Source organism: Muscardinus avellanarius (genome assembly GCF_963383645.1).
Source record: "Muscardinus avellanarius genome assembly, chromosome: 14".
Classification (NCBI taxonomy): Eukaryota; Metazoa; Chordata; class Mammalia; order Rodentia; family Gliridae; genus Muscardinus; species Muscardinus avellanarius.
The window spans coordinates 6,517,020-6,541,814 of record NC_137800.1 but is presented as its reverse complement, the minus strand read 5'-3'; the positions used below and the strand labels follow the sequence as shown (position 1 = coordinate 6,541,814).

Sequence of the window (24,795 nt, the reverse complement as noted above, 5' to 3'; positions counted from 1 at the left end):
ATTATTAATGGATTATTATATCTATCTTTTATTTTCCTCTCTCTGGTAAAATGTCAAAAAATGGATATTTAGCTGGGCGTGGTGGTGCACTTTGTAATCCTAGCATTTGAGAGACTGACACAGGAGGATCGTAGTTCCAGGACAGCCTCAGCTATTTAGTGAGGACCTCTGCAACTCAGTGAGAGCCTGTTTTAAGTAAAGAATAAAAAATAGAGCTGGAGGTATTGCTTGGAGGTAGAATGCCTCTGAGCTCCATCCCCAGTACCACACACACAAAAAGGATAGTTATTGTAAACAAAATTTTAAAAATTTGTTGCTGTTGATGTAAAAAAATAGCTCTTGCTCCAAAGAAATAAGATAATGTGAACTGTTATAATCACAGAACAAAAGAGTCATAAATGAATGCGTTTACCAAGTCCACTGCTGGGGGCTGAGGTAGGTGAGCGACCACAGAGCAGGCGGATCTCTTCTCTAGGTTTCAGACACGGCTGTCTTACAGCACTCTTAGCTTTGGGGTCGCCTGAGCTCAAGGTCTGCTGTGCTTAATGATCCTTCCAAGAGTTTTACAGGGATTAGGTCAGTCACAGGATGTTGGGTCAGATGCAGAGGTGGGTGGTAAATGATTAATAAAAGAATCTGAAGAGAGCCCACGACAATTTGGCTCTTGATTTCAGCCTTTCATTTCTGCAGTCACGAAGTTCTAGATGGCCACGCAGTCTTCAGGGTCTTCAATACTGATGTGTCTTCTTCAGAGAACTTCAGGTCACACCGTAGACCAAGTAAAGGGAAGAGAGCAGATACATTCCAGCGTGTGCCTGAGTGTGGGCGTGAGGCCCAAGAGCAGCAGATAGCCGAGCCTTCTGTGGATGAGCCAGCAGGGAGGGCCTCAGGCTGCGGGCAGGGAGGGCCCAGGGTAGGGACGGCTGGGGAGCTCCAGCTGCAGGCCACAGGCCCAGGTGGCTTGCATGCAGATTGGGGTCCCCTTTGTCTGCACCAGGTGTTATCTCTTCTCAAGTGGAAGGATCCCTCCTAGGGAGAAAGGGGCAGGGGACTCAAATAAAGCCTCTGCCTGCACCCACTGTTCACTAGGATAGACAAAAGTAAATACCCTTTACAAAAGGGACAGCACTTTTCAGAGCCATTCCTGTGTCTGCCAAGGGCTGCGGTCAATGTGGGATGGGATATTTTACTCTCCCACAAAGTCAAGGTTTATTAGCTGGCAAGCCATTATTGTCTTCACTACAAGGCCAGGTCTACTGGGTGTTTAATTCACCCAGGAATTGTAAATATTGCAAATGAATTGCAATATTTGAACCTAAGAGGTGATATAATTTACTGTGTGAAAATATTTTGGGCACAGTGACATAGGCCTGTAATCCCTTGGGAGGCTGAGACAGGAGGATTGCAGAAGAACAGGAAGGAAAATTTTGTAAAGGTTCAAGGCCTGTCTTTGTTTTACAGTTATTACTATTATCAGAACATGGAAGTATTCCTTTTTTTTTTTTTTATCAAATCCATCTCCAAAGTTCTATACAATTTTTTTTAAACTCTTAGTCCAGCTAATCCCTTTCTGTTTTTAGAACTTTAAAAGCAGCCATCATTGAATTGTCAGCATACTGTGCTTCTAGGTAATTATGCGAAGTGGTCAGCCGCTCACTGGCACCAACGGGAGGAGGTGTAAGGAAGATGAGAAGCTGGTCAACGCCACCCTCAGGGCAGGAAAGCGAGGCTACATCATTGACACACGGTCTTTAAACGTGGCTCAGCAAGCCAGAGCCAAAGGAGGTGGCTTTGAACAGGAGGCTCATTATCCCCAGTGGCGGCGGATTCATAAATGCATCGAGAGGTAAGCGTCTGGAGATGCTGAGAGTGCTCATTGGAAGCTATTGGAGTAGGTAAGCAGTCTAGAAGTACAAGAGCTAGCTGGCTTCCTGGCACAAACTGGTAATCCCAGTGACTTGAGAAGCTGAGACCGGAGATGGCAATTTCGAGGCCAGACTGGGGAGGCAGCTCAGTGGTAGAGAAACCTCCATCTTCAGTCTCCCTGGAACTGTGGGTTGGGGACGAGGCAGAAATCACATATACACAAGTGAAACCTACACAATAATTTTAAACCAACAAATTATTTTGGAGTCAGTAACTGGCTGGGTATCGCATCCTGTTTTATTTTTATCTTGGGAGTTTAAAAAAATTTTTGGTTAGCTTTATTAAGGTTTAATTGAAAAATAAAAATTGCTTAGGCCGGGCGTGGTGGCGCACGCTTGTAATCCCCGCGCTTGGGAGGCAGAGACAGGAGGATCGCACAGGTTCGAAGCCAGCCGCGCGCGCTGGCTTGGGAGACCCTGTTTCCAAATAAAAATGTAAAAATAGGTCTGGGAGTGTAGCCCAGAGGTAGAAGGGCTTCCAGGAACCCCAGTACCACCAAAAAAAAAAAAAAAGAAAAAGAAAAAGAAAAATTGTTTATATTTATGGTATACAATGTGCTGTTTTGCCATACCTAAACATCAGTGTGCTATGCTTTTTATTGGTGCATTATAGTCTCACATCATAATGTAATCACACTGACACCGACTTACATGCATACAGCACTTGCTGCCCCTGCTGCCTCCCCATACAGAGTACCAGATTTACATTAGTATATGCACATGTGTACACGTAGTCGATGGTAGTATTTCCATTACTGAACCTCATTCTTCCTCCTCTCCTACCTTAGATCTCCTCCCTGGCTCCACTGAGTTTTCTCCTCATCATCTGGAGTCCTCCTGTATCCCGATTACTCCCCAACCTGCACATATTCGAGAGAACATATATGTCCCTAAACTTTCTGTGATTGGCTGATCTCACTGAACATAATGGTCCTAGGTCCTTCTATCTTCTTGCAAATGACATAATTTTGTTCTTCTTTATTACTGTGTAGAATTCTTTTGTGTATTTACCATAATTTTGTAACCATGCATCTATTGATAGACACCTGAGTTGGTTCCATAATTTAGCCATTCTGAATTGCACTTCCGTGAACATAGGTAGGCATATATTATTATAGTTCTCTGTTTTCCACCTCTTTGGAAAGATACCCAGCAGTGTTATAGCCAGATCATATGGTGGATCCATTCTCAGTTTTCTAAGGAGCCTCTACACGGGCTGAATTAGTTTGCAATTCCACCCACAGTGTAGAAGAGTTCCAGTTTCCTCACACCTTTGCTACCATTTATTGTTATTTGACTTTGTGAATATTGCCATTATGATTGGAGTTAGATTGAATCTGTGTAGTTTTGATTTGCACCTCCCCGTTTGCTAATGATGTTGAACTTTTTTTCATGTATCTCTTGACCATTTGTATCTCTTTTGTGAAATATCTATTCAATTTAGTTGCCCATTTCTTGATTGGGTTATTTGCTTTTTAGTGTAAAGTCTTTTAAGTTCTTTGTATATTCTAGATATTAGTCCTCTATCTGAGGGATATCTGGTAAGATCTTCTCCCATTCTATAGGTTTTCTCTTTAGAATTTTAGTGGTTTCCTTTGATGAGCAGAAATTTTAGTGTGATGCCATTTCACTTATTAATTATTGTTTTATTTTCCTGAGCTTTAGGAGTCTGTTTGAGGAAGTTTCTACCTGTGCCTGTAGTTACAGTGTTAAACCTATGCCTCCCTGTAATAGTTTCACAGTCTCTGGTCTAACTTCCAGGTCTTTGATACATCTCAGGTTGATTTCTGTGCAGGGTGAGAGGTAAGGATTTAGTTCCATTTTTCTACAAATGGAATGAAAATTATAAAACACTAAAGGAAGAAATTGAAGACTATGTTGAGAGATGGATAGATCTTTCTTGCTTTTGAATAGGCAGAATATCTTTACTTGAAAGATGTGTTTCTTGCAGGTAGCATATAGATGGATTAAAGTTTTTAATCCATTTTGCCACTTTATATCTTTTTATTAGGGAGTTGAGGCCATTAATATTTATTGTGATTATCGAGAAATGATTTTTAATTCCTAACATTTTTAGTTTTCTGTTTGAGGTAGTGTTTGTTCTTTTTTGCTTAGTTATTTAATGGAAATTATTGTTTCTCTGGTTCTGTCATTTGTTTATTCTTTGTAATTAATCTCTTTGAGTATTTTCTCTAGTGCTGGCTTGGAAGATATAAATTCTTTCAGCTTCTGTTTGTCATGGAAGGTTTTTATTTCCTCATCAAGTTTGGGAGGTATTTTTGCTGGGTAGAATAGGCTGAAATTGTTTTTTTTTTTTTTCAGAGTGTGGAATATGCCACTCTAGGCTCTCCTGGCTTCCGTAACTTGGTTTGGGAAGTCTGGAGTGATTTTTATTGGTTTGCCTCTGAATATCACTTGGTCTTTTACTTTCGTTGTCTTTAAGATTCTCTGCTTGGCCTCTACATTTGTCAATTTGATTATTATGTGGCATAGTGAACCTTTTCTCTGATCGTGTTTGCTGGGGGTTTCATATGTTTCCTGTACCTGTGTGTTGACCTCTTTTTCTGTGTTTGTTTGCCAGTTTTGCTGATATTACTTCTCTAAAAAAATTAGTGATTTTTTTGTTTCATCTTCGATTTCCTCTTCTATGCCTATTATTCTTAGGTTAGCTCTTTTAAAATTGACCCAGATCTCTTCTATGTCCAATTCATGCTGTTGAAGTGCTTTTTCTAAATTATATCCTATGTGTGTACTTTTAGAATGGTCATCTTCTAAGAGTGAGACTTTATTTTCCATGTGGTCTAGTCTATAGCTTGCATTGATGCCTTCACTTAAATGATTATATCTTCCTTTCTGATTCCTCTTCAGGGTGTCAGATTGTTTACTTGTTCCTTTATTTATTTTTTTCAGGCTCTCTCTAAATTCTTTTTAGAAATCCTGTATCATTTCTGCTATTAAAGTTCTGATTGGTTCTTCTGGTGATCGTGCAATTTTGTGTTAATGGTTTCTGTTTTGTGGGGTTGTGGGAGCTCATTGCTTCCTTGCTATCCTTCCTTCTCATAATTTCAGGTTTCTTACATTTATACCTTTGTTACTTTTGATAGCTTTATCTCATTCTGTAGGTGTCAGCTGGCATATACAGGGCAAGTTGTATTTAGTGGTGAAGGTTGAATGTCGGGAAGGAGCCTAGTAGTAGATGCAAGAATAGGGTAACGTAGCAGATAGGAGAATGAGAGTTTGAGTGTAGTAAGTTAATATATAGTAGAGATTAGAGACAGTGAATATATTGGAGGATTCCAGTAATCAGTGTATTTAGGTAGAGTGATATGAAAAGGATTTAATATAAGACAAAAGAGAAGAAGAAAAAAGGAACAGAGAGAAGGGAGTAGATGTGAAAGGAGGAGAAGCTTGTAAAAGGGATGGGGAAGAGAGCAAACAAACAAGCATACACAATAAAAACAAAAACAACAACAAAACAGATATGTGAGCACAGAGCAGACTTGGCCTCTACCGTCCTCCTGGGTCTGTGTGGATAATTCATCTGTTTAAGGTTCAGTTTCTATATTAGGTTCTCTAGCTTGTTCCAAGTGCCCTCTTTGCTCTGTAACCTGTAGTATTGACGTCAGTTTGTAGTCCCACTTTGTCTCCTTCAAAGACTGGGACCCGAGCCTGGTGTTCTTTTCTTTCTGTGCAGATTGGCTGCATATCATTTTATCTTCCTAGCTGGGCACGGTGGCGCAGGCTTGTAATCCCAGTACTTGGGAAGCTGAGACAGGAGGATTGAAGGTTTGTGACCAGCCTCAGCAACTTGGTGAAACCCTCTGCGACTCAGTGAGACCGTTTCAAAACAAAAAATAAAAAGTAGAATGCCCTCAGGGTTAATTCTCAGTACCCTTCCCCACAAACACAAATACATGCATAAATAATTACATCTTCCTAAGTTATAAGACCTTACAGGTTTAATTTCTCCCACACCCACTTATTTTCTTCCCGTTTCCTCTACCTTTACAGTCTGTGTTTCACTTTAAATGCGTGCTTTGTCATTGCCTTGCTGTGGGGGGGGGATAGGAGTTGGAGCTAAAAACGAATATGGGCTGAGCTGGTCTTGGGCGGCACTGAGGGCCCAGGGTTCAGAATGTTAGACCTGTCAGTGGCAGTAGAAGTGGAGGACTGAAGCTGTTCACAGGAGGAACAGTTACCATAGCCAATATGTGAAGCATCTTTGTAACGGTGTTTAAGTATTAGTTTTTACATCTTCAATCCTCATGTTCCATATAGCAGTGTAGTGGTTTGTTCTACTTTTGCCCTGTGTATTTTGGAGACTGAGTTTTTAATTTAGTTTTCTACCTTTATCATTCTATTTTTTTTTTTACTTTCGCTTTTTTATTTTTAAAAGGTACCATGTTCTTCAGGAGAGCTTAATCAAACTCGTAGAAGCTTGCAATGACCAAACTCATAACATGGACCGGTGGCTGAGTAAGTTGGAGGCCTCTAACTGGCTGACCCACGTCAAGGAGATTCTCACAACGGCCTGCCTTGCCGCTCAGTGTATTGACAGGTAAAGTGCGTTCCTGCCTTCCCAAGTCGGCCGCGCCGGCCCAGACCCATCACTAGCCTGTGCTAACATCTGTGCCTATCTTACTTCAGTTGGTCAGATTGTTTGATAAATTGCTATTAAGAGTCAGCACCGTTCCGTTATCCATGAGGGGTGTTCATAGAGTCTGGCATATAATAGGTAATTCATGTTTGTTGAGTGACTATGAACCAGGTGTAGATACACACCCTTTTCTGTGTGTGTGCAGTACTAGAGATTGAACTCAGGTGCATTCTACCTCCAAGATTCATGCCAGCTCTATTTTATTTTTATTTTAAAACTGGGTCTTGCTAGGTTGATGAGTCTCACTGCTTGCTGAGGCTGGCCTCAAACCTGCGATCCTCCTTTCTCAACTTCCCAAGCAGAACAGTTTTAGGGACTTCAGACTCAGGCGAGGTTCCAGGGTTTGGGTTTGTCTTGCCATTTTGGGTTCCCCTTTCTCGTTTAGTAGCTTATTGTTTACACATCCATGCAAATTTGGCCTAATCATTACCTGATAAAAATGTAAAAATATGACCATAAGTTAACTGAATCGAATTCAGAATAAATCATACATAATTAAGATATATATTCAAACCAGGTGTGCTGGCGCATACTTATAATCCCAGCTTTTGGGAGGCTGAGATGGGAGGATCCGGGTTTGCGGACAGCTTCGGCTATTTAATGAGGCCCTTTGCAACTAAGTGAGACCCTGTTTCAAAGTAAAGAATAAAGTTGGGCTGGTGTCATAGCTTGGAGGTAGAATGCCTGTGGGTTCCATCACCAGTACTGGAAAAAAAAAAAGATATATAGTCAGTAGATGTAGAAGCTTTACAATATTTGCTCTCCTCTTTAGTCTTGTACTGATTTTATCCTAAGAATAGAATTCTTAGCCTACCATGGGTAAACTTGTGGGAATAAGTACATCATCTGTAGTATAACTTAAATGCCCAACTAGAGGATTAGACAAATTATAATCACTTAATAGAATGTTATGTAACCGTTAATACAGTAATTCTAAAGATGGCATGGAAGCATGGGGAAATAATTTATAAATGAGAGTAATAGGGAATTACCTTATAACTGTATAAAGCATATATGTACATGGGAAAAGAATTGAAAGTAGGTATGAAACAGGAGATTGCCTTTTCCAAAATAAAATTTCAATAAAAAGGGTGGCGGCAATGGAGTTTTATTAACCATTATAAAAGGGTGGTGGTGATGGGGTTGTATTAACCTAGTTCTGGTGTTTTCTTCTTTCTTCTTTAGAATAGTGGGTCCCAGGAACCTTATAATACTCAGGGGAAAGTGGTATCAATGCCACCAACTTTCTAGATTGACAATTTCTATGCTTTAGGTGTTTCCCAGGTTCATTATAGCTTCTGAAGGTGTCCTTACAGTTAGCAGGAGGTAGAAAGGCAGAATTCAAGGTCAGAAAAATCATTTTAATGTGTGTGTGTGTGTGTGTGTGTGTGTGTGTATGATAAAAGACTTTACTCAGCTGTTAAGAGCAGAAAAGGTACAGCTGGGGTCGTGGCACACACTTATAATATTTTGAAGGTTGAGATAGGAGGATCACGGGTATGTGTTTAGCCCTAGCAACTTAGGGAGGCCCTATTTTGGAAAAAAGGAAAGGAAAGGAAGGAAGGAAAAGGCTGGGGGTGGGGAGTATGGCTCAGAGGTAGAATGCCCTGCATTTAATTCTTAGTTCTATAAAATGCCCCCAAACAGAACAAAAACTGAAAGGGCAACTGCCTTCCACCATAAGAACTGCTTTTGGTTTTGTAAACAAACTCATCTGTTATGTGCTGTGAAGTTTGTCATCGCGTGTGGGATTTTTGCTGTGTGAAGTTTGGGATCCATCATAGTCTTAATTTTTATCAAGTGAACTTTTCATCTATCCAGGGTCGTTTTAGTAGGTTTTCCAAACCCCACTGGAAGGAACAGAATGCATAAGACTAAAGTGCTGGGCTCAGTCCAGGCTTAGTATCTGCAGTTCACTGGCCGGGTCTGCAGTGTCCCATTTGTGCTCTGGGTTTTCCTACCAGGGAAGGAGCCTCAGTCCTGATCCATGGAGCAGAAGGAACCGACTCCACGCTGCAGGCGGCCTCCCTGGCCCAGATCATCTTGGAACCAAGGAGCAGGACTGTCCGAGGCTTTGAGGCCCTGGTAGAGAGAGAGTGGCTTCAGGTACGAGCGGCCTCCCGATGTGGAGCGGAACTGCCGATCGTGGTGGACATCCGAGGTTGTGGTAGCCGATACTAGATATGAACTTTGATTGGAAAATGTTTAAATGGCATGTTTAACTTTCTATGTGCCAGTCAATCAACTTCGCCCTCAGCAAATGTTTATAATCCATCTCCTCCAGTTTCTAGATCTCTCTTTGCCTGTATCGCTCACTTGACACTTTATTTACTTAAAAACTTGTGTTAGCTGTACAGGCTGAGTGAACCAAATCTGAAAACCTGAAACTCTCTTAGCTCCAACACCTGAACTCATGTGATAGTTGCAGTTAGAACACATGAGCACTAAAAATATTGTATGGAATCACTGCAAGCTATGTGTATAAGGTTGTACTTGAGACACAAATGAATTTTGTTTAGGCTTAGGTCCCATTCCCAAGATACCTCATTTGATATATGTGCATATTCCAAAATATGAAAAAAATCTGAAAATCCAGACCACTTCTGGTCCCACACATTTTAGATAAGGGATACTCAAGCTGTACTTTGTTATATACAAGGGACTACACAGATGTATCAATGCAGCATTTGTTGTACTTCCACCATCTGTAAAGAATGGCCTCCCAGAAGCTGAGGGTTTTTTTTTTTCTTTTTTTTTTTTTTTTTGAGGTACTGAGGCTGGCTTCAAACCTATGCGATCCTCCTGTCTCAGCCTCCCAAGCACTGAGAGTACAAGTGTGTGCCACCGTGCCCAGCAGAAGCTGGGTTTTGATAGAGATAAAAGACAAAGAGCCAGGAAGGGGTGGGGCTGGGGATGTATTTACAGACTGTACTTTAGCACACCCTGCCTTTTGCCGTCCTGCTCCATCCTGTCCTCCTCCCTAGCCAGGTGAGAGCCATCTCTCCTGGTCCTTCAACATCCAGCTCCATGCCGCTGCTTTCATGAAGTCCTTGAGACTTTAACCTCTTTCATAGGAAAAAAGGCTCCATTTCCTTCCTGTCCTGTTTCCTGAACTAGGCCCCCTAAAGTGATTTCTTTGAGGTCAGGAAACCATGCTCTGTTCATCTGTTTATCCCTGGGACACAGCACAGTGCTGTCCTACAGTGTTGGGTGACTGCTAAAATAAAGGTCTCATAGAATACGATGAAATACTCTATTTCTGAGATCATTAATTGTCTGAGATCTATTTTCACTTTGTAATTTAGTAATTGTGATTGAAAACAAGTGCTCAGATGTAAGTTGAAAGCAGATGTACCTGATGAAAAGGAACTTTTAGCTCTTCTTATTACAGTGCAAATGTGTCATGAGTTAACGGGATGTATACCCTAACAGTTGGCCTGTATCTCTAAGTCAGACCATCCTAAATTTATCTTCCATATATGCTGAGAGTTTATTCAGCTCCATTCCACCGGAAGCATAGTAAACCATCCACCAAGTATTCTTTACTTATTTAGATATCGCCGTTCTGATGGGTGTACAGATTCCACTACTAAACACTAGCTAAAGTGTTCACGGCATAATCCTTGTCCTAAAGACAAAGCAGGTCTGTGAATACCACGTCTAGAGGGCTCCGTGGTGAAGCTCACACGCAGATTCTCTGTGGGAGGGCCAAATTATTAGGTTTACCTTGGGCAGTTGATAGCAGGTTGTTCCCCATTCCTTTGGGGAGAAAAGTATAATTAAGGACAGCTTTACCTCTACTATAAAAGTACAGTGTCTTGAGGACAGGAACTGCCCACGTGTAACTAACGACGCAGTAGTGGCTGTGGTTGAGCCCGGCCACACTGGGTCCTTTGGTGGTGAGGCTCACTACAGCCTGCAGCTCACTGATGTGTTCAGATGGTCAGAGGGGATTGTTGTCCTTGGCTCTGTAACAGAGCTTATCTCTTTGACTGCTCTAAATATTACAGACGTAGTACTGAAATTCATTATTATTTCACCTGATACTGACCGCACAGCCTTGTTAAGGACTCGGAAATTTGTCTTCTTCCTTAGTTGCCAAAATGGTTGTAAACCGAGAAACCATTCCCACACAGGAGCTACCTGAGTTTTATGATCTAATCAATGCAGAATTCGTCACGGTTGTGTGCGGTGATGTTAACAGAATGGCTGTGGTGTGACGTGTCGGGCGTGACCGTCACGTCCCTATCTGTTCCCATAGGCCGGCCACCCGTTCCAGCAGCGCTGCGCGCAGTCAGCCTATTGCAGTAGTAAGCAGAAATGGGAGGCACCTGTGTTTCTCCTCTTCTTGGACTGTGTGTGGCAGATACTCCGTCAGTTTCCTTGTTCTTTTGAATTCAACGAGCATTTCCTTATCATGCTGTTTGAGCACGCATACGCCTCACAATTTGGAACATTTCTGGGCAACAACGAAAGTGAAAGGTGGGTACGCCGCGCTGCGCACTTGGGACATGGCATGTTTAGTTGTCTCTGTCACTGGGATTTGGGTCTGTGTTGCTGATACAATTTTGGTACTAGGGATTGAGCCCAGGGGCATTCTACCTCCGAGCTACACCCCACCCTTTCTTATTTTTTATTTTGAAACAGGGTCTTCTTAGGTTGCTGAGGGTCTGAGTTGCTGAAGCTGGCCTTGAACCTGCAATTCTCTTGTCTCAGCCTTCCAAGTAGTGGGACTACAGGCGTGCACCATCATGTCCAGCTTATTTTTATTTTGAAAAAGGACCTCACTAAGTTATTGACATTGGCCTTGAACTAATGGTCCTTCTGTCTCAGCTTCCCGAGTACTGGAATTATAGACACATGCCTTCATGCCTGACTTGTATTAATGGTATTTATAAAAAAGATAGAAGCTATAGTTAAGAATAAGTAACATGAGCCAGGCATGCTGGCACACGCTTGTAATCCCAGCATTTGGGAGGCGGAGACAGGAGGATCGCGGTTTGTGGACAGCCTCAGTTACTTAATGAGGCTCTTTGCAACTCAGTGAGATCCTGTTTTAAAATAAAGAATAAAAAAATAGGGCTGAGGGGCGGGCGTGGTGGCGCACACTTGTAATCCCTGCGCTTGGGAGGCGGGGACAGGAGGATCGCGCGGGTTCGAAGCCAGCCACGCTGCCTTAAGAGACCCTGTTTCCAAATAAAATATAAAAATAGGTCTGGGAGTATAGCCCGGAAGAAGAAGGGCTTCCAGGTACCACCAAAAAATAAAATAAAATAAAATAAAATAAAATAGGGCTGAAGGTGTTACTCAAAGGTAGAATGCCCCTGGGTTCCACCCCCAGTACTGCAAAAATAAATAAATAAATAATATGAAGTATAGTTTTATGAGCCAATCATATATTGGATGGGACTTTGTCCTATTAGATCAAAATTAGATAATGCACTAGTTAAAAGCTTTGAGTAAACTAAGCCATTTTAAATATTAAGTTCTGTTTGTGGGATAGTAGTATCTTTCATTTAGATGATCCAGCTCTGTTTCCTGTTCATTTTTGTAGATTAAGGAAGGAAGATCCAGAGAATATTAGAATTTCTCCAAATTCAATTTAAAAGTCATAAATCTGATAATGAGTATCTCATGTATAAAGATGCAATTTGTATCAATAATAACATAAGTGGGCAGAACTGCATAGGAGCTGTTCTGCATGCCACTGAAGCTATACTGATATTTAGACCAGATTACTACAAATTTAAGTTGTTACTTATAATCCTTGTGGTAACCACCATAAAATTAAAAATAAAAAGAGCACTTATCTAAAAAATGTGTACGAGGCTGGGATGTTGGCTTGGTGGTAAAGTGCTGGCCTAGGCTAGCACACGGCCCTGGGTTCAATCCCCAGCACCACCACAATAATAACAAATACATACTGGTAACTCAGTCTCCATTTTTAATATTTTATTCATACATATATAATTTTTGCATCTTTATATACTAGACTACTTAGACACCAAGAAGTTAAGATTTTTTGTGTACTTAGCTATTTTAAATTCTGTGTCTAATCCATTGTCTGGACTGAGGTTTATCACCACATCTGACATGGCCAGAATCTAGTTCTGTCCTTGCCAGCTTCTTGGAAGTCCATGAAACAGTCTTTATTTTGGTGAGAATTATGATGCAGATTGAGTTTTCTGATAGGGATTTCTGTTTCATAGTATTTTATCACTAAAGCCTTATGTTCTTCCTTCTGTCATCCAGAGGAAATAGATTGTCCTATTAGGAGGAGCGTTCACAGTGGCTGCCTAATTGTGATTCTTTCTTGGCAGGTGTAAGCTGAAGCTGCAGCAGAAGACGATGTCTCTGTGGTCCTGGGTCAATCGGCCCAGCGAGCTGAGCAAGTTTGCCAATCCGCTCTTCGAAGCCAACAACCTCGTCATCTGGCCGTCGGTTGCCCCGCAGAGTCTCCAGCTGTGGGAAGGTAAAGCACACCTCGGCCGGCCTCCCGCCCTCAGGGTCCAGCCAGGCACGGTTTCCCTCATCAGTTATCTAGTTAGGTTCGTTTTTGTTTAATAGGTCCCCGTTGGATAAATTGAGAACGATGATTTAATAGATACTGCTGGGTTTTGCAGAACTTTATTCTTTTTTCCCTAGATAGGAAAGTACATTGCTTTTTGCTAAGGAATTAGGAAATAATAAATTGTAAGCTGTTTTCTTTTTTAAGGTGAGACTTTACAGTAGGTTCTTGTGTACATGCTGTCAAGTGGTTACATGTCCAGTCATTCCAGTAAGGTTCTGTAAGTAGACACAGCACTGTCATTACAGAATTGCAGATAGATATCTTAGTGTTCAGATGGAAAAATAATCCATGCTAAATTTCAAGTATAAAGTAGGCCTTTTACATATACTAATTTTTCAGACTACTGAAACTTATCCCTCTAAATATCAAAGCTTGCTTGTATTTATATGTGTGTGTGTGTGTGTGTGTGTGTGTGTGTGTGTGTGTGTGCGCGTGTGTGAGAGAGAGAGAGAGAGAGAGAGAGAAAGAGAGAGAGAGAGAAGGAGAGAGACAGACAGACAGACAGACAGACAGACACTAGGGATTGAATATTGAATGCAGGGGCATTCTACCTCTGAGCTATACCCTCAGCCTTATTTTGAAGCAGGGTCTCACTAGGTTGATGAGAGTCTTATTACTTGCTAAGCCTGTCCTTGAACCTGCCATCCTCCTTTCTTAGCCTCCCAAGTACTGGGATTACAAGTGAGTGCCACCACGCCCTCCCTGCTCAAATCTTGCTTTTAAAAAATTAAGGCAAGCTGGGCGTGGTGGCGCAGGTTTGTAATCCCAGCGCTTGGGAGTCTGAGACAGGAGGATCGCACAGGTTCGAAGCCAGCCTCCGGTACTTATTGAGGCTCTCAGCTGTTTCCAAATAAAATATAAAATAGGTCTGAGAGTATAGCCTGGAGGTAGAAAAGCCCCTGGGTCCCACCCCCAGTACCACACACACACAAAAAAAAATTAAAAAAGAAATTGCATCAACCTATTTAAAATATGTTAGCTGTTCATCAAAGACTGAAATTTTATTTAATTCCTTTGTAATCATTTTGAAGACAGCATGCACACCGTTATTTGAGTTTGTATTAAATAGCTAAAGCATAGGTTGAAAATTAGTAGCCTTCTGGTAAATTTAATCGCTGTAAATGTCGGCTCTGTGCCACATCCTAGTAAGCTATGCCCTCGAGGGCATCCGTGTGTGGAAAGCTGCTCGCACCGTGCCTGAGGTCTCAGATGACCTTTCTGTCTCTCTCCGTCCTGCCTCTTTTCTGGACATCACCAACACGTCTGCTGCTCTTGGCATCGCTCCACTGACTGCTGTCTTTTGCTTCAGTTGTATCTGATCTTTTCTATTGAGGGTCCCCTCGCTAGGCTGGGGAGACAGCCTCAGGGAGCCTCCAGAGCCTCTGGTTACCAGTGAATGTGTGCGTGTGCGTGTGTGTTGGTTTTGTGAAGGACTTCTGGCTGTCCCCAACAGAACTTCTTTTGCTTATTTGTTGTAGACAGTTACAGGTATAGAAAAAAATCTTTTCAGAAATGAGAGATTACAGCTCTACCTCATGCTTAAAGACTTCTGGGGCAGTTTACCTAAAAGCCACTGTTATGCAGAATCACTGGAAATGAGAGACTAGGTTTTTGGGGAAACAGCCAGATTTGGGAGTTGGATGGCCTGAAGTGTGAGTTAACTAGCTTTTATTAAACCTCATCTGGAATTTAGGGACTAAGTGAAAAGAAGGAAAACTTTATTGTATGGATAAGTTCCCACCATTAAAAATAGAGTTCACCACTCCATTAAAAGTAGAGTTCAATTTAGCGCTGAGAGAAATTCTATATTAGGTAAAATTTATGGTAGCTTTGCTATTTTTATTTCTTTTATAGATAGCATTAATAGTAATTTTATATTAAAGAATAATGTGGAAGAATAAAACAATAGCATAATAGAAGAAGCAATACAGGCCATTTAATGTTTAAGCAGTTGGCCTACTTAGTGGGGGTTCCAACCAACCATGGATCAAAAATATTGGAAAAGAGCCGGGCGCGGTGGGCACACTTGTAATCCCAGCATCGGGAGGCTGAGACAGGAGGATCACAGTTTGCAGACAGCCTCAGCTACTTAGGGAGGCCTCTGCAACTCAGTGAGACCTTCTTTCAAAATAAAGAATAAAAAATAGGGCAAGGGGTGTAGCTCTGAGGTAGAATGCCCCTGGTTTCATCTCCAGTACTGTAAAAAACTATATATATATATTTGAAAAGAAATTAACATGTGCAGACATCTGTCCTCATCATATTCCTAAACAATATAACTATTTTCATAGCATTAACATTGTATTAGGTATTATAAGTAAACTAGAAATTATTTTAAACAGATAAGTATATGCAAGTATTGTGTCGTCTTATATAAGGGACTTGAGCGTCAGAGGACTTTGGTGTCCAGGGAGGGGCTGTCCTGGATCAGCCCCGTGGGGGCTGCCGAGGGATGACTGTAAGTCCTTTGAGTCCACAATAAAAGGGAAAGACACAGTGACCTACACATTGGAAGACTGCCTCTCAGGCAGGAGGGACTTGAGAGAGGAAAAGAGCCGGTGTGTGCACTTGGGCTGGAGTGGAGGCTTCCAGAGTAACCAGCGTGGTTCTGTCCCTACCGGAACCGCACCCTTCCAGCGAGCATGGCTTCACTCAGGTGCAGTGACGTACCGGAGAGCTCGCAGGCCTGAACAAAATTCTGTAGTTATAAATACAGATGATTAATATTGTTGAACTAGAAACCTTATGGCATTGTAAACCATCAGCTTATTTTCCTGAATATGTCACGGAACAGTGTTTTGGTCTATTTGATAATTTTGCGGGATTTTTCTGAAGAATTAATTGGCATGCACATAAAAATACTAACTTTGTAGATACTGTATTGAATTAGATTCTTTCAGCACCTCAAGAGTCTTATATATTTTAGAGTATAATAAAACACAATGTAGATTGTAAAAGAAAAAAAAAAGGAAAGCTCTGTACCGTATAATACCAGGGATTATGCATTATTCACCACCATAATGTTGATCTGTTGAACATCTTTCTCCCTTCTGTTTTCCTTCTGTGGATTCCATAGGAATTTTCCTCCGTTGGAACCGATCCTCTAAGTACCTAGACGAAGCCTATGAAGAAATGGTGAACATCATTGAGTATAACAGGGACCTGCAAGCAAAGGTCAATACCCTGAGGCGGCAGCTGGCCGAACTGGAAACGCAGGGCGGGCTTCGGGAGAGCCCCTGAAAGGGCTCCCCCGCCTCAGGGCCTCCCCCAGTCCACCCCTTCTCTCCTTCTGCAGCCTTGGACCTGAGGCCTAGACGTGGGACCCTCGGGTGTCCTGGCTTCCTCAACAAGCATAGGAAGGAGACTCACTATGATCACACCTGATTTGCGTGGCCTCTGAGGCCTTTGCTTTGGGAGGAGGAAGGAGGTGCTAGCCATTTCATTGTGCATGGAATCGGTGACCAATAATGATGTTTGTGTCCCGTGTCATTTCACCAGAGCTCTCCTCCTCGTCCACTCTCCACACAGTGCTCCTCACCAGGTGGGGCACTGTTAACTCCTTGGGGCATATTTGATGGATTAACCAAAGGATCAGGCTTTTAAGCACTCTGAGCATAGAAATGTTTTTCAAAACATTTGTTGATCAACCAAGAGTTTTGTGTTTAACATGCCATATCCATTATCTTTGCCACCTGAAGCAACCATTCTCTTTAAAATGTTTTGGACTAACTACACCTGAATTCACTCATTCTGGTTTGTCAAGGAGGACTGCGATTCTTATTCAAGGCAGATTTTTTTCTACAAAGGGCAACAGGCATGGTCCTCTGATACATGCATTTAGAAGAATAACATTTAAGAGTAGACACTAAAAGTGTGTGCAGTATAGAATTAAAGTAGAAATTTGTTACTGAGAGAGAACTGTTACTGTTGAATTGGTCTTTCAGATTTCTGACCATGCATAAAAACTGTATTTCAAATGCTGGATGTAAAATTAAGTCATCACTTAGAATAGGCTTAATTTGTTATCATTAAACTACACATACGGTTTCCTTACACCAGAGACGCACTGCCCTCGTGAGGAGTTCTCATTGCACTGTTTGATAGATGTATCTTGTGTTTTATTTTATTTAAGTATTCTGAGAGTTTACTGATGCTGAGGTTAAGAGTTTGATGTTGGCTCTAGCCAGTTGAGAATTTATCTTGACTGCTGATTTGTCCATTTTATTTAACCTGGGGATGGGAATTCGTGACTATGATGCAGCTCTGTTTTAAGTTCCAGTGACAGTTTTGAAATGTCTCAGTGTTACAGACTCAGCAGCGGCTGTAGTCGGCTCTGCTAGGTTGTTTAGACCTGAAACTGCGTGCTCGTGGTGCGGCACTTCCAGGGGCGCTCCTGTCGGATGCTCGTTTTAGTAAAGACTGCCATCCTAGACCTGAAACTGCGTGCTCGTGGTGCGGCACTTCAGGGGCTCCTGTCGGATGCTCAGCGTCCTCGTGGTGCGGCACTTCCAGGGGCGCTCCTGTCGGATGCTCGTTTTAGTAAAGACTGCCATCCTAGTTTTCCTTTAAAAGCATAGTTGAAGAGTTATCTTCAGTACATGTTCACATCATCTGTATATAGCCATTTCACTGTAGAATACAATAAAGCAGGCCCTCTTCACGGTTAGGTATTGAGGTAAAAATATAACTCTTAGAAAAAGCTGCGGCCTTAGGAAGTTTCAGGTACTCGCTGTCTCCTTGGACCCATGTCAAAGACTAGGCAAGATTTTTTATTTTTATTTTTGGTAAATTTGCCTGCTCTCTTCTAAGTTTTATTTTGTCTTCTATTCTTGGTTGTAGTTATGAGTCACTGGGCACTGGTTCCCTCACCAAAAGGACTCAGAGAGGAGCATGAGAGCTTTCCCTCTGCTGTCAATCTCTGCTCTCCATCTCTCTCTGCTCTCGATCTCTCTCTGTTGTGAAATATCCATCTGAGCTTTGAACAAGAAGGAGCAGCCTCTTTTTTTATGGCATCTCAAATTCCTTGTGTTGTTTTGTGCAGCTCAAAGCTGCGTGTGAAGAGGAATCCTTACTTCTTCAGTTAATGGGCCCATTAGGAAAACTATCTCAAGATTTTTTTTCCCTTAGAGATTCTTTAGAAGTGACTCCTACTCCATATGTCGGTCAGCTGTAGGGCTTCCATGGATGGACACTTAGGCTCAGTCTTGCCATCAGTTTATTTGTACGTGTCTTCCTGATAAGCCTCGGTGTGCACACCCAAGGCGATGATAGCATACTGTTCCAGTCTTTTTTTTTTTCTTCTTTTTCTCCTAGTGAGACAGGAATCATCACTGTTTTGACAAGTTTGGAGTTTAATATACTTTATAAATAGGGATTAACCAGCTTCTTTGCAAGTTGTAAAAAACAAACTTTGGTATCAATGCACTTTCCAAAGGGTAATTTAATAACACAAATATTAAGAGTTTTCCCACACTTGAGAACAGTGTATTATCAATATAATTTGAAGAGAGTTTCTACCAGTACTATTAAATTACCTCTCCCTTGGGTGAGAAGAAATAAACTCATGAAAAGGTACTTTTTAAGCATTAGGTATAGAGAGTTGCCTTTGAATGTGCTTTAAAATTTTTAATGAATAGATGGTGGCAAAATTAGTGAGTCAGTAAATGCCCTTAGGAGCCAGTGATAATCAAGTGAGACATGAGATTCATGTGTATCAGCCATCTCCTCTGTCATGAGAGTGAAGGGAGCTGGTTTACTTCAGGGCAGCTTCACAGAGTGGCCCACGAGGCCCTTGAGAAACAGAAAGGATCACCGCATCCTCCTCTCTCAGCATATCAAGGGTCCTTCCACTTAAATTAATGCTTTTTAAAAATCAGAAGAACATGAAAAACCCGAAACATTCCTGGTGGCAAAACTTTTCACTAATTTACTTGGTCAAAATTTCTGTTTTTTTCCCCAATGGGAGGAAAAGCATTTAAAAATAATAAAATTCAATATCTTTAAAACAACCAATAAATATATTTTGTTTCTAAGAAAAAATTAGGCTGTCAGAGCAAGATTTTCAAGTGAGTCTTGAGCAGACTTGGGAAGGCAGGGCGGATACTCATTGACAGCGCCGTGCAGAGGAGAGAGGCCCTTGTCGTTGAGCTCTGAGGCCTGGCTTGGAGTGGGGTGGTCTCCATGCCTTTCATTTTCAAAGATGAAGTTTAGTGTGATTTTAGTGTTTGATTCACTCAGTAATTGATTTATGTAAATAAAAGTCAATATCATGGAAAAGATTTGGCCAGTGGTTTAAAATGGTAACATTTTGGTGCTGTTTGAAAAACCTGCCTAAAGACACAACTCTGGTAGTGCTCTGGCCTCAGGAACAGGCGACGTAATTGTCATTCTTAGTAGTTCATCAGACTCACTGATTATCAGACCTGAATCTAAGGCAAAGGCTTGAGTATTTTGCCCACTCAGAGAGTTACTGAATGGACACTACTTGAGGATATTCTGAGCACTCTTTATTAGAAAAGCATCTCCTAGACAGAGAGTGCAAATAGTAGAATAGTTGATTTCCTGTTCTAGAAACTTTGACTTTGCCAGGGGAAGAAGTTATTCAGTACGTCTGGTACAGATTTATGTTATACCTCAAGTAAACCTAGTTTCTTCTTCTTTAATTTGAAGAAAAAGTTCCTCTCTGGAGCCGATATTTTAAGTTATCACCAGATAATATTTTTACATTTTTCATCATCTTAAAAACATTAGAAGACTGATTTCTCCATTTATTATTCTTATTCTTAGATGATATGAAATGCTAAATTTCTCTTAGAGTAGCAGTTTTCTAATTTTTTATTTTCTTGAAGTAAACGACTTCTGCCTTCACTCAGCCATTATAACCCACTGTTCAAGGCATCTTCTTCCTTTCCATTGACCGTCCCAAAAGAGACCCTCTGAAATTCTAGAAGGAAGCTTTAAAAATTCCGAACTTACTATCTGAATTCTCTTTTAAGAAACCTAATGCCCTCTATCTCCTGAGCAGTGCAGCAAACAGTAGTTTGAGCTCAATTTACTGAAAGATGGTGGGTTTTACTGCACACACTACATTGTCCTGAGAGCCTGCTCACTTCAGAGCCACTCTGGTTAACGATGTGCACATCTAAGGATTAACTCTGTGATTTGTAACAAGAGTGAGTTGTGCGGCACTGCCTGTGTTTGCTTTACTTTTAAAATGCACCTATCTTTGGAGAGGTGAGTTCCACACAGATACACCCTGAATCCCACAGTTTAGAATACTTATATGTCAACTTCCATCTACACTAAAAATACTGTACTTGTACAACTTAGTTATAAAAAAAAAATACGTATTTCTTCAATAGCCAGGTATCTGGATTGTATTCTTGATATATTTGAATGTGACTCTTGGATTTAAGTGCACTATTACTCATGTCTTACACAATAAAATTGCACTGTATGGCAAATGTGTCTATAATGTATGCTTTGCTAAAACCTCAGAGTGCTGTAAGGTACAGGTTTTTATATTGTGGAACCTGTCTCTAAAATATATATATAAATATATATAGTCTTAGGGAAAAACTCTGAACTTTTGTAAGTCTGCGTAACATTTTAATATTATTTGTAATGTTCACTAAGTAAAGAGTTCACTTATGTCCTATGACTGGAATCAGCCACCTTGAGTTGGTTGGTTTGTCAAGTTAGGTTTACTGGTGGAGAAATGGTCTTGTCAGATGTGGTACTGTTCTTAGTGTGTAATATTTGTGTATAGTGTTCTCTCCCTCTTCTTCAGGGGAGTATTGCAGAGATGCTAGTGTTAAATTTCTATATACAATGGTAATAAAACCTGGATATGTCCAAATGCTGACAAATCTGTAGGCTGATTTTAATTTTTTGGTATATATGGAGTTTTTAAATAGTGTTTTAATTAAAACTATTATATATTTTGACCACATATTTGAAAAAAATTGTGATCTGAAAAAGAGTGCCCCAGTATAGATCTACAAAGTCTAGAAGTAGTACTGGGTTGTGTGTGTGGTGTGCGCGCGTGCGTGCGCGCGCACGCCATTGCACACGTGCACACACCTGATTTTTTTGAAGCTCCTGGCATGCAAGGAAATCTATCAAAATGTTATTTATACATGAGCTGAAGGAATGGGCTTCATTGGCCACAAATGACAAGGAATATAGTCACTACAAAACTAGTTTGGAAAAGTAATGAAACATGGACTACCGTTGCCTTCAAGAGTAATGATAACTTTTATTACCATCTGAAAGTAACTGAACTTATAGTCTACTACAGCCTTCAGTGCAACAACAAACATGGGAAAGGTGAAACATCTCATTTCTAGAGTTCCCATATTATGGTATTCAGATGTCCGGTGTTTGACAAAAGTACCAAAAGGCGCACAAAGAGACGGAGGTGTGGTCCATTCAAAAGGACAAAATTGCAAGTAACTGTTTCTGAGGAAACCTACACATTGGACTTGACAAACAGCTTTCTTAAATAGGCTAAAATAATTAAAGGAACAAGGAATTAAGAAAAGTCAATGAAATAATGTTTCAACAAAATGAGAATGTTAACAAAAAAATAGAAATTATAGGAAGGAACCAAATACCAAGAACTTAGACCTTGTTTCAAAGTAAACATGAAATAGGGCTGGGGATGTAGCTCAGAGCAGAATGTTTCTGGATTCAATCATCAGTACTAAAAAAAAAAAAAAAAAAAAAAAAAGATTAGCAAAAGAAGAATGAGAATACTTGGAGAACAATTGAAATGATCCAGTCTGAGAAGCAGTAAGGAAGAGCATGAAGAAATACCAACAAGTAGACTAATATATGGATGATAGGTGTCTCAGAAAGGGGCAAAAGATTTTTTGAATAAAGTAAAGCTAGAAACTTATCAAGTTTGATGAAAGATGCAAATCTGCAAATCCAAAAAGCCCAATGGCCCCCAATAGCATAAACTCAAAGAAACTCATGTCAAGGCCTCTTATACTGAAAAATTCTGAACAGCAAGAAAAACAGAATCACACACATAGGATTCTCACTGAGATTATTGGCTGATTTCTCATCAAATTCATGGCGCCTAGAAGACAGTGGCATGATATACTTTTGTATATGTCAAAAGAAAAAAATGTCAGTTGAGAATATCTGGCAAAACTCCAAAAATAAGCTATTCCTAGGTAAAGAAAAGCCTAGCGAGCTTGTTGCTAGTAGATGCCCCTCAGAGATGCTTGCGGAGTCCTTGGGTGAAAGGAGGCGAGACAGCTTGAATCTGTGAAGAAACACATGCCTACAGCTTGCCCTTGGCTCTTAAGAGGCAGAGAGCGAGCCAGGCGTGGTGGCGCACGCTTGTAATCCCCGCGCTTGGGGGCTGAGACAGGAGGATCACACAGGTTCAAAGCCAGCCTCAGCTGGCTTGAGAGAGAGAGAGAGAGAGAGAGAGAGAGACCCTGTTTCCAAATAAAATATAAAATAGGTCTGAGAGTGTAGCTCAGAGGTAGAAGGCCCCTGGGTTCCATCCCCAGTACCACCCCCCCCCCCAAAAAAAAGGTGAAGAGCGGCAGGGGTGCTGCCTCTCCAGCCCTAGGGCCTTGAAACTTCTGAAGAACACTGGCTAGTTATTTTGTGCCACGTTTCCTGATTTGGGCTGGTGGATGCATCCTTTAAGATGGAAGTTGTGTGTTAGCGAGGGGATACGTCGAGTTACCCTGCCGTATTTCTGGAGCTTTAAACCATGGCCACGTGGTTACAGGAGTGACTGCCATTTTCTTTCACTGTGAGGTGCTAGTTTTTCCTTGTTACTGATCAACGTCTACTTCAGAAGAGAAGCTCTGGGGCTCTGCAGGTGCCTGCGGCTCCGAGCTCCCTCCCACCAGTGTCGGCCCGCCTGTGGGACAATGGTGACTTTCTGCCTTCCTTATTCCTTTTGGATTTATCAACAAATTCTTTTGCAAGGAAGAGTTGTCCTTTCTCCCTCATTTGCTTACTCATATGTTCAAGTTTTTTTTTTTTTTTTAATCAAGATGGGCTAGAACATACTTACTTTTTTATAATTTGGGTTTGTGATCTGAAAGACAAAATTCCCGACGCTGGGAATAAAGGAAAATTCTACTATCACTAAATTAGGGCGGCAGAAACCTACTTTGCTGACTGAAGCCAAAGGATATGGGCAGATCCAGACTTGCTGGCCTGGTTGAGGAGCCAGCCTGGCAGGACGGGAGCTCAGGACAGTTCTGGAGCCTGGAAGCCCACAGCAGGTCCCCAGCAGGCAGGGACTTCTCAGAGCTGGGGTAGGGAGCAGGGGCTGCAGTTGCTGTTTGAGCCTCTTGGTTACCAGTCAGGATCCAAACCGAGAGGGAGTGGCCGCCCTGACCGAGAAAGAAGCGGTCCAGTGGCCTTCACATCAGACTGCTGGGTGGGCAGAGACCGTTCAGTCCCAAGTGTCAGAAGTGCATTTCCATCATGGCGTCCTAAGAAAAGGCCCATCCTTGAAAGCAGCTCTGCCAGGCGAATTTTACTTTTTGTGAAAAGGGATCCTTCCACCAGCAAGTCAGGCCTGCAGGAAAGCTTTCAGCAGGGGGCTTCTGTGCCCTGTTGGTGGGAACAGAGCCTCCCAATCTTTAGGCCATTGGCTGTAGGGGATGGGGGTGCACTCACAGTCTTTAGGAGATGCTGTCTTTACAAAAATACACACAAGGTGCACACAATGGCAGTTTTACAAAATGGAGCCTGCGTCGAGCTATTCTTACAGAAAAGATCTGTTCTCACACTGGGGAATGGCCCCTTGTCCTGTGCGCAGGAATGCTGGAAGCGAGCTGTTTTCCTACACCCTAAAAGGCGCTTTACAAAGCAGATTCTCCCAGTTGATGAAGGAGGAGCTGCCTGTGCAGGGGCCACCCCGGGAGCACGCAGGCCCTGGCGGTGGAGACCTGGCCCTAGGTAGGTTCGAGTCACGGGAGAGGCTCTAAGGTCCACCTGGGCTCCTCCAGCCCGCCGCGGCCAGCCCGGGCGCTGGGAGGTTCAAAACCTTGCCAGGTTTTTATGAACAGCGGAGTTTGAGAATCGGCAGCACCTGGAGGGTTGGGGCGGACGGCCTGCTCCCGGGGCCTGCGGGAGGGGCTGCGGATTTGCATCTCCAGCGCCCTGGGGGCGGGAGGGAGGCCGCTGCTGCCAGTCCCGGCCTGGGCACCGCCTAACCTGGCTCCCCAGGGGACCCAGCTAGGGGAGGCGCTGGCTCGGGGGGTGCAGCTGCGGACTCCCGGACGGGCCAGCCGGCTCGTGCCACGTGGCTCGAGGGTGAGCGGGTCCAGGGGCGCCCTCCGGCCCCTGCGGGCCCGGCGGCGGGAGGATAAAGGCGGGGGGCCGCGTCTGCGACGGGAGGATAAAGGCGGGCGGGGCGCGGGGGGGCCCTCAGCTCCGCTCCCGCCGCGCGCGGCTCCGCAGGTCAGTAGGGCGGCCGCCCGGAGCTGGGAGCCCGCCTGGGCGCAGGCTGACCACCAGCCCGAGGCTGTGGGGCGCCGCGCCCCACACTGCGCTCGGGCGGGAGGGGCCGGCGCAGGCCCAGGGCGTACACCTGCCCCTTAAGGATCGCCCCCCCCCCCGGGGAGAGGGTCGGCGGAGGACTGTCCAGGCGCCTGGAA

The 24,795-nt window shown here is 42.6% G+C and overlaps 1 protein-coding gene across 1 annotated transcript in view; it reads left to right on the top strand.

The window, feature by feature from the left end:
• Nucleotides 1–16,393, top strand: part of MTMR9 (myotubularin related protein 9) — a gene marked incomplete at both ends in the record, with an annotated part of 30,589 nt that extends 14,196 nt beyond the window's left edge. The window contains 6 exons of the mRNA XM_080710522.1: nucleotides 1,629–1,846; nucleotides 6,322–6,483; nucleotides 8,547–8,688; nucleotides 10,844–11,064; nucleotides 12,903–13,054; nucleotides 16,230–16,393. Coding sequence (XP_080566648.1) covers nucleotides 1,629–1,846; nucleotides 6,322–6,483; nucleotides 8,547–8,688; nucleotides 10,844–11,064; nucleotides 12,903–13,054; nucleotides 16,230–16,393 — 1,059 coding nt within the window. The remainder of the gene's footprint in view (nucleotides 1–1,628; nucleotides 1,847–6,321; nucleotides 6,484–8,546; nucleotides 8,689–10,843; nucleotides 11,065–12,902; nucleotides 13,055–16,229) is intronic.
• Between the last annotated feature and the right edge of the window lie 8,402 nt (nucleotides 16,394–24,795).